The 13,444-nt window shown below is 37.1% G+C and overlaps 1 protein-coding gene across 2 annotated transcripts in view; it reads right to left on the bottom strand.

Moving 5' to 3' along the window:
- Positions 1 to 340: 340 nt before the first annotated feature.
- nfatc3a (nuclear factor of activated T cells 3a) overlaps positions 341 to 13,444 on the bottom strand; it is a 65,617-nt gene continuing 52,513 nt past the window's right edge. For both annotated transcript variants that reach the window (XM_032560462.1, XM_032560463.1), the window contains exon 10: positions 341 to 2,857. In XM_032560462.1, coding sequence (XP_032416353.1) covers positions 2,781 to 2,857 — 77 coding nt within the window. In that variant the 3' untranslated portion in view covers positions 341 to 2,780. The remainder of the gene's footprint in view (positions 2,858 to 13,444) is intronic.

Below are 13,444 nucleotides of genomic sequence, written 5' to 3'. Positions count from 1 at the left end.
GGCGGATAGAGAACCCAAAAGAACACTAACATTTTTACTCAAGCCAATAAGTAGCCAATGAAGAAATTACTAGAGTAAAATAATATTTGGTAAAAAAAAAAAAAAAAAAGAAAAGTGACCTACTTACTGAATAACTGATCATAAAATCCAATTTAATGTTTAAAAATAATGCCATCAGACAAAAATACAGTTATGTGCAAATTCTGGTATTTTAAAGACTAAAATAAAAATTATACAAATAATTCTAAATCTACAAAATCAGGAAGAAGAAATTGTGCTAAAGACAAGAAAGGATGAAACAAAATCTGCTTTCAGGAAAACAGTAATGCGAAGCCATGAGTGAGTTTTCAGTTTTATTGAGATACACTACGTTAGAGCCTACAGTATGATGCAAGGTATCATTCCCTTTGAATAATTTCAGAAAAAAAGCACTGCAGTCTTAAAAATTACAAAACATTTAACATACAAAATATACAAGAAATGACAATACAAGGCTTGGTAAACATCAGCTAAAACCTGTATTTCCCTTTTATTTTACAAAGTTGTGTATATATATATAAATATATTTGATATATTTATATATATATCGTTTCAACAGACACCTGTTAATGTCCTTAACCTCTTAGGAATGACATCCATATCCATTTGAAAGTATCAAAAATAGAGTTGTACAGTCTTTGCAGCCTTATCTAAAGTAGGAACAAATTGTTCGATCTTTGGTTGTGGCAGAAAAGGACAGCAGCCGGAGTTCAGTTTATTGTCGATGCTGGTTTTGTTTCGTTTGTGTTGTGGACTCCGGTCTCTCAAGCTGCAAAATTGACTTTAATGCAAACATTTCTCTGTTCTCCCACCCACCCTGTTTGGTTGACCCTGTGAACCTGAAATGTACAACATTGATAACTGTTATTGATCAGTCTCTGTCATTTTGGAGAAGAAAAGGGGGAAAAACTCAAACCAACTGGTTCACAAAGAGGAGTTAAGGCATCCTACATAGTTCATGCGACATGATATTCTCTTCTGAGAGTTTCTGTTCTTCTACGTGAAGTCCAAAAACATTCTTTACAAGACCTTTACCTCTCATTTGCTGCTGTTGTGTGCATAGCCTAAACCTGTGTGCTTTTGTTGTTGAAAAGTTGTCATATATACAAGAAATTTGGTTCAAGCAGCTACCATCCATCCTCAAATACAACTGAATTAAGATGCTTATGCTGTGTCCTCCATTCAAGCATCTATGAGTCTACTGAGTCTACAATCTACTTCTAGAGGCATCAAGGTAATTTTTTTTTGTCTTTTTTTGTTATTTTTAAAGGCATTAAGCAGAATATCAATGCATAGCAGAATAATTTTCACCTGGAAAATGACTTCAAACCACCATCAATCTTAAGGCAAAAAAATAAAAGTCAGTGGAAATCATCAAACCAGCACCTGGATCAGTCAGTCTGCTCTTCCCTGGAGGATGACTTATTGCTGCAGTGCAGCCACTGCACATTTGCGCGAGCCGGGGGAAAAATACAGGAACAAATCATTGAGCATTCTGGAAACAATTTAAGAGAACTCTGATTGTAGACAGCAGACGTCGATTGTTGCAAGCAGAAAAGGTTTGGAAGACCCCAAAATGTCCAGATTTTGCTGTCTGGATTCTAGGATTTTTCATTGTTCTTTACAAATGAGGACATTACATAAATACAACATACAGACCACTTTATATATAAAATACTTTCACAATTTTTGTCAGAACATTTTCCATCGAAGCCTGAGTCAGCTGTCATTTGAAAGCATGGTGCGTTAGGAAATCAAAGGCACATTTGAGAGGAAAATAGTTTTAGTGGCAGAGAGCTCCATTTCTGAGGACCAACTAGAAACCCTCTATGAATTGTCAAAAAAAAGTAAAACACTAAATAATCTTACTGTGAAATTATAAATCCAAAAGAAGCACATCTGTTTCTAAAACAAGCACTCTTCAGTCTTAAAGTCTGGTGAGAAAAAAAAAGAAAAGCTTGTGCTACAGTTCAGATTTGCTAAACATTAATAAGGCATTTGTTCAAAGAAGCAAAGGAAAAACAGAGCTCTAACGGAAGAAACGGGGTTCATTACTGTACAGATACCTACACAGCTGCAAGTATGTGGAATGTTGCATTTTGCAGAAGGAAAACAAGCTGCTGAACTCCAACACTGTGACCATATTCGTCTTTTAGGAGGAAACTTCTTCTTAACACTACTGGAAGGTTTGATTTGAATTAATTGTATGGCAAATCAAGTCTCAAATTTCTTTCTCTCTTTAAGTGACGTTAGCAAGTGTCCACGTTTGCGCAGATTAAAAAAAAAATCTTCTGAAGAAGTGGGATGCACAGCCCTGGATCCCTGCAACACAGCTTTGAGCTGCATCTTTAATTCACGAGTTGATGCTGGTGAGAAGAGGATTGAAAACTTCAAGCGGACCATCAGGAAGACGGCAGAGCTGCGAATGGACAGATGTTCAAACACAAGCCTACACACAGCTGTGAAGAGCAAAAAAAAAACTGCTCCCGCTCTGCATGTCTGCTCTGTCCTGAGCATGGCTCTGCTCTGCATCTGTGTGAAGTTGTGTGTTTTTCCATCTATAACAGAGATCTCATGGCTGAAAACAGAGAAACGTGGCTTTGCCCTTCACCACAGTCTTCAGTCTTCTTCCACCAGGTCAGCATTTGCAGGGTTTAACAGCTGGAGGTGATGCTGCGTGAGCCACAAAAAAAAAAAAAAAAAAAAAAAAGACCGTGTGACGGTTCAGGCAAAGATCTGAGCTACGAATGGTTGTGCGCCGACTGAGGGCCGTGAGCGCTGGGGGACTGGGACATGTCTCTGCCGATGATCTCATTTACTGTGGGGAGAGAAACAAGAACAGAAAGACGGAAACAATTTAGAAGCGCTCCAAGCCATCTTCAGATACAGTTTAAAGATGCCAGAAAGGTATTTATCGTTGGAACGGGGATTTTTGATGTTAGCTCACAAACAAACTTTAAGACAAGTCATAAACCAACAGGTAACATGAGTGACACATTGTTGTATCGCAATAAACAACTATCAGTTAACTACATGATAGATTAAAATAATTTCTGTTCTAAAGATTAAAGTGTTTTGTTTACAGATACCTCATAATTGATTTTATTTATGTTTTAGTTGTCAGTGGGGTTTTTCATTTCTGTTTAATTTATTGGTTTTGGTTGTTGTGGTTTTATTCTGGATATTTAAATTATCTTGCAGTTCCAGTAGTAAGAATTTTTTATAAAATTAAAGTTTATTGGTCTTTGAAAAAGCTTCCATACTTAGTGACACTCCCCAAACTAGAGAATAGGATATTATTTGCAATCCTCTTAATGCTGCTGTAATTCCTGCTTTTGTAACCTTTTTTTGTTTACCAGTTTTTCCCTCCACTCAACTCTCCATTAAAATACCTGTATACATACAGCCACTTTCGTTAGCAATGACCTTTGACCCCCTTTGCCCTCCTTTGGAAAGGTGTCAATTATCTAGGTGGTTGTCACATCATTGCAAACAATTAATCTACTTACAATCAAATGCTGATTAATGGTTTATTTTATTCTTTTATTTCTCTATCCAGCAACCCAACAAGTTTCTGTTTTGTTATTTTTTATAAATACCTCTAAGTTTATTCAGTCAATATTTAACACAGCTGACACAAAAAATATTAGTTAAAATATAATGATGTGCTTTTTTAAATTCAGCATATGAGAAAATAGCCGATTGTCAATCTAAAGTCGATAAGATCAATCAACTTTAGATAAACTCATTAATCGATATGTATGGAATTAAATATCTATTTCTAAAAAAATAAATAAAAGACCTGAAATATATCAATATATGCTTCAGAGTTTCACTTTAAATAATTAAACTGCTGAAATAAATGACGATGACATTCTTACTGAAATTCATTTGTAGTTTTCACACAAACAAAGCAAAGCCTTTGGCTACGAGTGTCTCTCTCCACCAGAGGGCAGTGTAGTTCCACACCAGAATTGTTTCAGAATCAAAACTCTGTGCTAAAAATGGGGGGGGAAAACTACAACAGAGTGGCAAACTCAGAGGTCGCAAAGTCAATTGCCATGACGTGAGATATAATCACAAACTATTCCATTCACAGGCTGTGCCAGCCAGCTCATATAACTGATTGAGTCCAAGAGTCCTGTTAGATAAGTTATTCCAGTGACTCTTAAAAGAACAGCCAGAGCAGCAGGCTTGTTCATTACTTCATTAACAGTGGTTGGGTGCATTTCCTCAAGACCCTTTCATAGGGTTTTCAAGCATAGCTGAGGAGCTGTGTGAAACCTACTCATTGGTAAAAAACATGTCGTTAATGTGAGAGGCACTCAGGCACAGCGAGGTTAATTACTCCAGACTCGGTGAGCGATTAAAAAAAAAACAAAAAAAAAAACGAATAAGCCCTTCTCTGTGCTGCTGTCTGCTTTTTAGCCAGCATGTGCGATTGTTTTCCATCTGCTTCCTCCATTCGGTGCTTAGAGCAGAACCACAAGAAACAGAGCAGGCAGCTAATAAAAAAATAATTAAAAAAAAAAACTACAGCTTTGAAGTAAATCAACATCAAATACTTTAACGTGGGAAAGAAGATAAGAGGACTGAGACAGAAGAATCCCATTTGGCTGAAACCTATGGCAAACATCTTCTCGCTTCCACTGTGACAGCATGTAAAGTGTTTAGTTTTCATGCTGCGACTTCTTCATGTGGTTTCCCCAAGAGCCTTAAGTGTGACAATAAAAGGTCAGTCACGCAGCGCAGAAATCAGACAGGGTAAACTGGTTTGGAGAGGGTGTAGTATAGACCTCTGGCCCAGTTTGGCACAGAGAGATTTGCAGGCAGACTTGTTTAGACATGGCAGGTAACATGCAGCTGTAAATCTCTCCGCTGTGACGTAAAATTAAGACATTCCTCTCTTTATTATAAACAAACCTCTTGCTGTAACTTAATTGAAAAAAAAAGTACCAGGGAGTGACTCAGTGATGAGAAACCAGAAGAAAAATAAGTCATATTTAAATATACACTACAAAGCAAAACGCTGGCAAAATGAGAAACCGAATAGCTACGTGGAACGGCTTTATTGACTTTTAAAAGGGCAGTAATTTTCATATTCAGAGTTAAACCATTTCATTGTGTGCTTAAACGGAAAATCACTGTAACAAGTTTTCAAATTAGTTTTAAAGCCTTTGCTCAGGCATCCAACTCTTTATTTAGCGCCTCAGTGTGCATTATTTATGTTTCTTGGTGCTTTGCTTTTGTGTCTGGCCACCATCACTCACATCATCCTGTTAGCGTGGGAGGCTCTTCCTTTCCCATGTCAACCATGTTCACACACACACACTGTCACACTCGCAGAACCACCACGCACTTATGAGACAACCGTGCAACTATCGAAGCAAACATTTACCTCTACATACACAGCCGAACATGGGGATATAATCTACTCCACTTTGCCACACTATTCTCTGGGTTAGAATAAAACTGTGATGGAGGAGCGCATATCTCCTTTAAAGGCCGTGACCTTTTGAAAGGCGACTGGTGCAGCTGGGCTCAAAATAAACAAAATCTTACAGCTGTTAGAAGTGCAGCCGAGCGACACAGCAGCTGTATCTGTAAAAATTAAGAGCTGCACTTCTCTTATCTAGGCTCCTCTTTAGTTGCAGCCCTTTATACAGCAGTGGCTGGTGGATACTGCCATATTTAATACAATTTACCCAAACTGAGATGAGTGAAAATAGAAAATTTGAACAATGTGATGCTTTACGTGCCATACGATGCAGCACCTATCAGAATTCTGGTTCCTGAAGGCTCCTTAGAGGTATTCTGCATTGTTGAAGAGCAACATGGTAAACTGCGCAACAACAGGCCATAAAAGTCAATCAGCTGAAATACCACAGGAATATGAGTGACATGAAGCAGAGTGTGACAGACCGACATTAAGTGGGCGTCTGCAAAAACATATCACTTTCCGCTGTAAAAGTACTGATCAGATTATTGCAGAGGCAAACATTAACCCAAAGTCACTCAGAGAAGGCCAAGTCAGACCAATTGGCATTAAATAAACCAAAAGCCAGTGACTCGATCAACAGCAACCTCAGAGTAATTCCTCTCGATTTGATTCATTCGCTTTTCTCATAAAACGAGTTGCAGGGAGAAGGTTCTGCAGATGATTTGTCAGAAACCTTTTCACGTCGCTTCCACTCCCGAGATTTCAGCTGCGCTAAATGCAAATTTGGATGATCTGATTTGGGGCTGTTAGAAAGGAGGCGAATTTTCATTTCAGTCTTGAAGCAGCCAAAAAGGCCTGGATGTTAATCTCTTATACTTCCGTAGTTTTCCCTGTCAGTGAAACCCAAACCTAAAACTCATCACCTCACAATAAGCTACCTTAATTAAAACATGTTGATTTTTTAAAATGTCCCCTCTGAAAATAACTCTTTACTCAATAAAGAATATTTTTGTTAATGTGACAGAGATATTCTGCACTTCAATATAAGGTGGAGCTCCACACATCAGGAATCCAGAAGTGAAAGAGAGCTTTGAGTCGAGTTCAGCTTTAGACTGGTTTCATATGCTGATAGTTTTCTCGGGTTTACTGGTATTGTTCATGACAGTGCAACAGAAAACCAGTGATTCAGCGCTGCCTGTCGTAGTAAGTGTGGCTCTGAATGTCTCAGCCGGAGGGAGATCCTCTGCAGATGACTGGCAGGGGGGCTCCCTACACAAAATATATACATCTACATTCACCCGATGACTACTACTACTACATATGCTAGTAGGTTGTCATCAGATTGCTCCTTTCAGTGTGAACCAAGGACTTCTAAATGTCTAATCTTTTCTGGATTAAAAGAAAAAAAAAATCTGTTTATCATTTGTGTCACAAGACTGAAAATGCCTGATTGGGGAAAGAAAAAAAAAAAAAAAAAAAAAAAAAGAGTAAAAAAAACAAAACAAAAACTGCATTACCCATTGAACTTTTTCACTACATCTTTAAGACAAAGCAGTGTATAATAGTGAAGTGGAAGGAAAACATAAGCTTTAAAAACACTTTCATCCTTGAATAATAACTCTGTGTAATTAGCTGCCATTAAAGTTATGCTGTAACTAGAGAACACCAGAGAACAAACAGCAAAATGAAGACAAAGAAAACCACCAGACAGGCCAGGGATGGTGCAGAAATAGAGCAAATGCCCCAAATGCAGAAGCTATTGTCCTAAACACAGAGGTTCTGGGTTCAATTCCCACCCTGACACCTTTGCTGCATGTTCCTCCCCAAGCTCTTTTCTTTCCACTCATTTCCTGTCTAGTCACTGTCAATAAAGGTCTCTAGTGCTGAAAAAAATCTTTTAAAAAAAACCCTCAAAACGTGTGAAGAAGTAAAATGTATTCTGTAAATTGTGCTACTTAAGGAAATCCCATGTAGAGGACACAGCAAACAAAGAAAGCAGCTAGATGAGACCACAAATCAAATTTTTGGCAAAATGCTACATGTTGTAGAAACAAACACACTACCCCCCCCCGTGAAACATGGTGGTGGCGGCGGCATGCTGTGGTGGTGCTTTTCAGTTTAAGACCAAAGTCTATTCACGTGTTAAAATGACAGACACAAATCTCATTAAGAATCTGTCAGAGATTTACTGATTTTAAAAAGAAGTCTACAGATCTTCAAAATTGTAAGTATTGACTCATGGGGACTGAATGTATATGCATGCCACACTTTTAAGATAAAAATAAAATATATTTAGCATCTACTTCACAAGTATTCACTTGTTTGTGTTATACTTTGACAATAAATGTCAATATAATATCTATGAGCTAGTGGTTCCAAAGTAATAAAATAGGAAAAGGTTTTTGCAAGGCTTGACATGCACAAGGCATTTTTCACTGGCAGCAGGAGTGACCTTTTTTTCTTCACAGAGAGTAAGGGAAGAATAAACTGCAGTGTTAAGCAGCATGGAACAAAATTCTGAATAATAAAGACATATCCCGGAACAAGTCTGGAAAACGGGTTGCATTCGCAAAATGTCAGTTTAGATCTTTAAAACTAGAAACCAATATGTCCAGAAATCTCCCCAGAGTGAAAGGAGAAGTTTAATGGGTTCCTTTAATTTCCCCAAACCAAAGTTTCACATCTAGAAGGAGACCACGGCAAATGAGTAATTTCACCCCTTCATTTCTAAAGAGCATCTCAAAGGGGCTCACAGGAGAGATCTCCCTAATGCAAAACAGAAGTGAAAAAGACATTCGGACATCCAGTAAAATAAACACGTCTACTGTTGAAATGGAAAATGGGCAATTACCATAAACCTCTATGACACACTGAAAAAAGTTCCCTCAACCAGGCATAATAACATTACTCTGGCAGAGCAGTTTAAGCAAATAACTTGAAGACTGACTGATTCTTGACTCCACCAAATGAAGACAACATGCCACAATGGAAAACCGTTGTGCACAGGGAAAAGCAAGGCTGGGTTTGCCTTGCAAGAGGGAATACCAAAGAAAACATTTTCCAATTGCAGCTTCCTGTAATGACATGCACACATTTCCTCTGAAGAAATCACACATTAGAAATATCTGGAAAATAAATTGAACTTCATTCTGTGGTCTCTTCTTATGTTCTTTGTGTTCTCCTTGTTTTTTTTTATTATTATTTATTTACTTTAATTCCAGTGTTGGGCTCAGAAGGTGAGTGGGTGAATATGCAGAGCACAGCAGAAAAGCTCATCACAGAGTCGGTTTCTCAATGTCACTCATCTCTGAATCATTCGTGGAGTTCCCATTTAAAGTGACGGTAAGCGATTCACAAGAATCCCAGCCTGGGACGCAAAAGTTGTTCCACCCTGAAAGATCAGTTAAGGCGAAACTTTAAGAAGGAAGTCTGGAGCCTGAACAGCAAAAAACTAAGTAATGCATATGGTGGGATTATAAGCTGAAATATTTTGGAAAGTTTAACAGGTAACACTTTGCTTATAAATCAACACCAGTGTTTCATCTTCCAGGAAAAAAATTATAGCTGCTTGAATTTTCCTTTCCGTTACTTTTTTTTTTTAACAGGCTTGTTAGGTTTGTTAAAACCAAACCGGAGGCAAAAAACAACCACAAGATTCTACGAATGAGCAAAATAATGTTACTCACTTTTACACACAAAAACATGTCAACAGCAAAATCCATTTCAGTTCTCTGAGCCAAGTCTGCACTAAAACATCACTAAAACTGTACTGATTTATACATTCAAAAACATTAAAATAAGGCAAAAATAAACAAAGAAAACACATTTACTTCTCATTACACTGTTCAGTTAATTTCTGTTATGAAAAATGTGTAAAATATGTTAAAGCATTACTTTGACCTAAACAGAGGGAGTTCTGGGCTTCTCCTGCCTAAAAAATAACAAAAAAAAACTTCTGGCAACTTCTCTGCACAAACCTTTTGGATTCAGCGAAAACCTCTGCAATACATATATTTTAAACTGTGTGGAAACATGAGACAAAAAATCGTTTTCCACTTGTTAAAAAGGGGAAAAAAGACCAGAAATTTTTGCCATTTTTTGTAAAGAGCTGCGGCAAATCTTAATGGAAACATATTTTCCTTCCACAGTTTTTTTCTTCTGTCATCAAATGAGGAGTTCGGTGTTATTACTGGTCTAGTTGATTAATGGCCGCACAAAGCCTCTTGCTCTTACTGGTTTCTCTCTCACACACACAAACACCCATACTTGAGCAGATTAACAAAACAACCAGTGATTTATCTCCTGCATTACAAATAATCACACCGAAGAGACCTGCAAGCAGATTATTATTTTTTCTAAGTCTTTAAACACATAAAGCACTTTGTATTGCCTTGTTGCTGAAAATGTACTATATAAATAACATTACCTTTAAATATAAGAACTTTATATTGATAAAAAAAAAAGGCTTCTGTATCACGGTACCAATAATACTACCATCTTTCTGCACATTCAGAAATTAATTGAATAATTTATTTGACATCATCAGATATCGAAGTCTTCTAAATATATACTTTATTTAACTTATAAAGATATATTTTATTTAACTTTTGACCACTTATTGCTTAACTAATTTTACAGTAATCATGTTTAGTTTATGAGGAGGCAACATCATCACAAATAAACAGAAAACCAGGAGGTAAAAAATAAAAAAATATAATTCATAATTCTAAGATCAATATCTATAAACAGGTCTACAGTCAACCTATATTTTCAAATTTTATCATTTGTTTTCATTGAAACTGACAGTTGATGGCCTTTCCTTTTATTGTAGACGGCAAAGCAGTAATAGAGTAAATTACCACAAAATATTTTATTTAAATATTGCCTTTATGCTTTATAATAATGGATCATTTAAAAAAAAACATCCAAAAGCCTGACCCACCAGAATAAAACTACAGAATAATGCACTGCTGAAAGTATTCCTTTGGAGAAAAAAATAAAGATACCAACAAACTAGCCTGTATGACGAGCAACATTTCTGATGTTTCACTGTGTTGCTTCATTTATATTTCCAATCAGATGAAGCGGTGTGCTCATGTGCAAGTTTCTCGAGAGAGAAAGATGAAAACAGAAACTGGCAGCAGTTGTTGGGAACCGTTACGCAGCGCAATAAGTTTGAGTCGAACATAAAGAAAATGAAGTTCTCCACCTGAAGTTTAGCAAAGAAGAATATCCACGACCTTGTTCATTTTTATTTAATTGAGACTAATCTCTCTAATTCATAACCGACATACAGTAAAAATATATTTTATGTTTCTTTTAACCACCAAGTGCATTTCAGACTGATTGTCTCAGCAGAGTGACCCTGCAGCGGAACTGGATTTTGAACCTGTCTATCCATCTGTCTATCAGTCTGTCTTCTCACCTCCTGTGTGCTCTGCCCTGGGAACACACACGGACTCACACAAACCTCGAAAACATCAAATCAACAGACACACAGAGAACACACCCTTTTTTTTTTACCCCTCTCATACACACACTAGCACACACATCTCAAGCATGCTTTGGTGTGCGTCACAAGGGCCATCTGCTTGCTAACCAGAGCACTTTCTACACTAAATGTAGAGCTCGGTCTCATACCACAGGCATGAGCCTGCAATTGTGTTTTGAGTTTGATTTAAGAAAAATGTTCAAAGGGAAATTTTCCAAAGCACTTGGGGCAGAAGGAGCATCCTATCTGAAAATCTGACATAAGCTTGGACAGAAACTGAACCATTAAAGAGCCGCTGTCTCGAACATCATGTGACAAAGATCCTGAACCCTCATCCAAACTTTTTAGTGAGCTGATAGTAGATTCAGAGTGCTAATACATTTAGCATTCTGTTTTTCTTTTTATTCTAAAATTGATTAAATGCATGGATTTATGTCTATAATTCTATATAAGGTTTTAGTCACTATAGAATTGCTTTATATTTCCTCCAAGTTTGCACTCAGGTAGCTGTTGAACTGTTTCTCTGCCAAACTGGAGTGAATGTGATCTAATTAAGAGAGATTGCCACAACCTCCGAAAACCCAGAGCTGTGCAAAGCTTCCTGTTGCTATGTTAAAAATCTGGACTACGGAACTGGACTGGCACAGAAAACTATTTTTAGCTCAAGACTCAAAGGGAGATCTTACATTCCCAGCTGAACTGTGTTGCAAACTTTATCTGGAGAAGAGGGCGAGTGGAGAAAGCCACACTTGATGAATCTTATGGCTTGTGTGACTCTAAATAGAGAATATTGTTTACACCTTTTCAATTTATGATAAACTAACACAAAACATTGCAGAAGTGTGAAGTGGAACGAAGATGAAATATTATTTTACACATTTTAACATATATAAAACTGAAAAGTGTGGTGACCTTGGAGACCTTAAAACAATAGGTGCCTCTAGATGATGGAGGACATCATTTACTAAGTCAACTGGTTGCACTGTATTTTATTAATGGGTAACAGTGCAAAGGGGGTCAAATAAATGCATGCCCAGCTTTTCATAATTTTATTTGTAAGAAATGTAAAAAAAAGAAAAAAAATCTAGATCACTTTCCAATTCCTTTTCTTTTATGCACCACTTTCTATTGTCTCATTTAAAATTTCAACAAAATAGATTGTCTGTGGCGGTAAACTGAGAAAAAAATGAAGGGACTGCAGATACACTCCACTGAACATTGGTGCTTCACATGTGACCTGTTGTTGGCAGATTTATGTTCATTAGGTTGACCCCTGCTAACACACAATAACACCCTCTACTGCAAAGCCTCACCAGGGTACTAACTAAGGTTTAATCTTCTAGACTCTTATTAAAATACACCATAAGCTGATATTTAAAGCATTTTGAATCAACTTTTCTCGTTTGAAACACCAAGTTCTATTCTAATTAGGGTTCTAAATGGGAGTCACATGCACATAAACATGATCATTCACATGACGTAAATACTGCAATATTTGCAGGTATCAAGAAATAATGCAATGCACTTCCCTTCACTGGAACCAAGAAGCCAACAAAGTTTTAAAGTGTAACTAATTATCAAATTGCTGCCAGAGATACAAAATCCTGGCATATGTCAATTAGCCATTTAATGTAATACTACAGTTATCCCTCCTCTTTGTGTCTATGATACCCAATACCAGGTGACAGGCCCCTCAGTAATGAAGCTTGAAATACAACTATGCTCTGCAACGTCAGTCCAAATGTTATCACTGCTATCAGACATCAAGGTTTCAGTCCCCTGAAATCACAACAACTGATTCTCTGTATTGTTTTACACCAGATCCATGTTTATCCAACGTATCGCATATTGAACAGTAAACCTAATCCCTTGGCGGTCCCTTGCTTCAGACAGACATTATGGTTTGTCACAGATGGCAGAGCTTAAAATAACTAATGCCAAACCAAAGGTTTATGCAGAGCAAACAGAATTAGTTAAAAACAGAGACAGAAAGACAAAGTGAAAAGCTGGACCAATGGTTGAGTCTTAAATTAGCTATGAAAGAGTTTTTGTTGTTGTAACAGTGACCTCTAACTCTTGCTCTTTTTGACAGTAAGTAGCTACATAACATTGTGATACAAAGTGTTTTGGTTGTTTGAACAGAAAAATCATCTGTTTCTTAACCTGGCCCAAAATTTGGTGACTAAAACCGAACTTGTTCAAGAGTTGTAATATGTTTCCCAATGCAATCCAAAGTGGCAAATACGGATTAACAACTGGGATAAGTATTACTAAAACCTCTGCTAGATGCTAAGGGGGAAGTGATGGAGAGGATTATAAAATAATCTTGACCATCTGCCTACAGCCATAGATTATGTATAAGAGGTAAATATCAGTTCTGTAACTGATCTTCAGGAAGAAAGATTACCCTGAGGTCTGTGTAAAACACTCAAGAGCTACATTTATTTCCCACAGGCCTCATCATGAACTTATGT

The sequence above is a fragment of the Xiphophorus hellerii genome, chromosome 4 (assembly GCF_003331165.1).
Source record: "Xiphophorus hellerii strain 12219 chromosome 4, Xiphophorus_hellerii-4.1, whole genome shotgun sequence".
NCBI classification, from domain to species: domain Eukaryota; kingdom Metazoa; phylum Chordata; class Actinopteri; order Cyprinodontiformes; family Poeciliidae; genus Xiphophorus; species Xiphophorus hellerii.
This window is presented reverse-complemented; position numbering and strand designations above follow the sequence as displayed.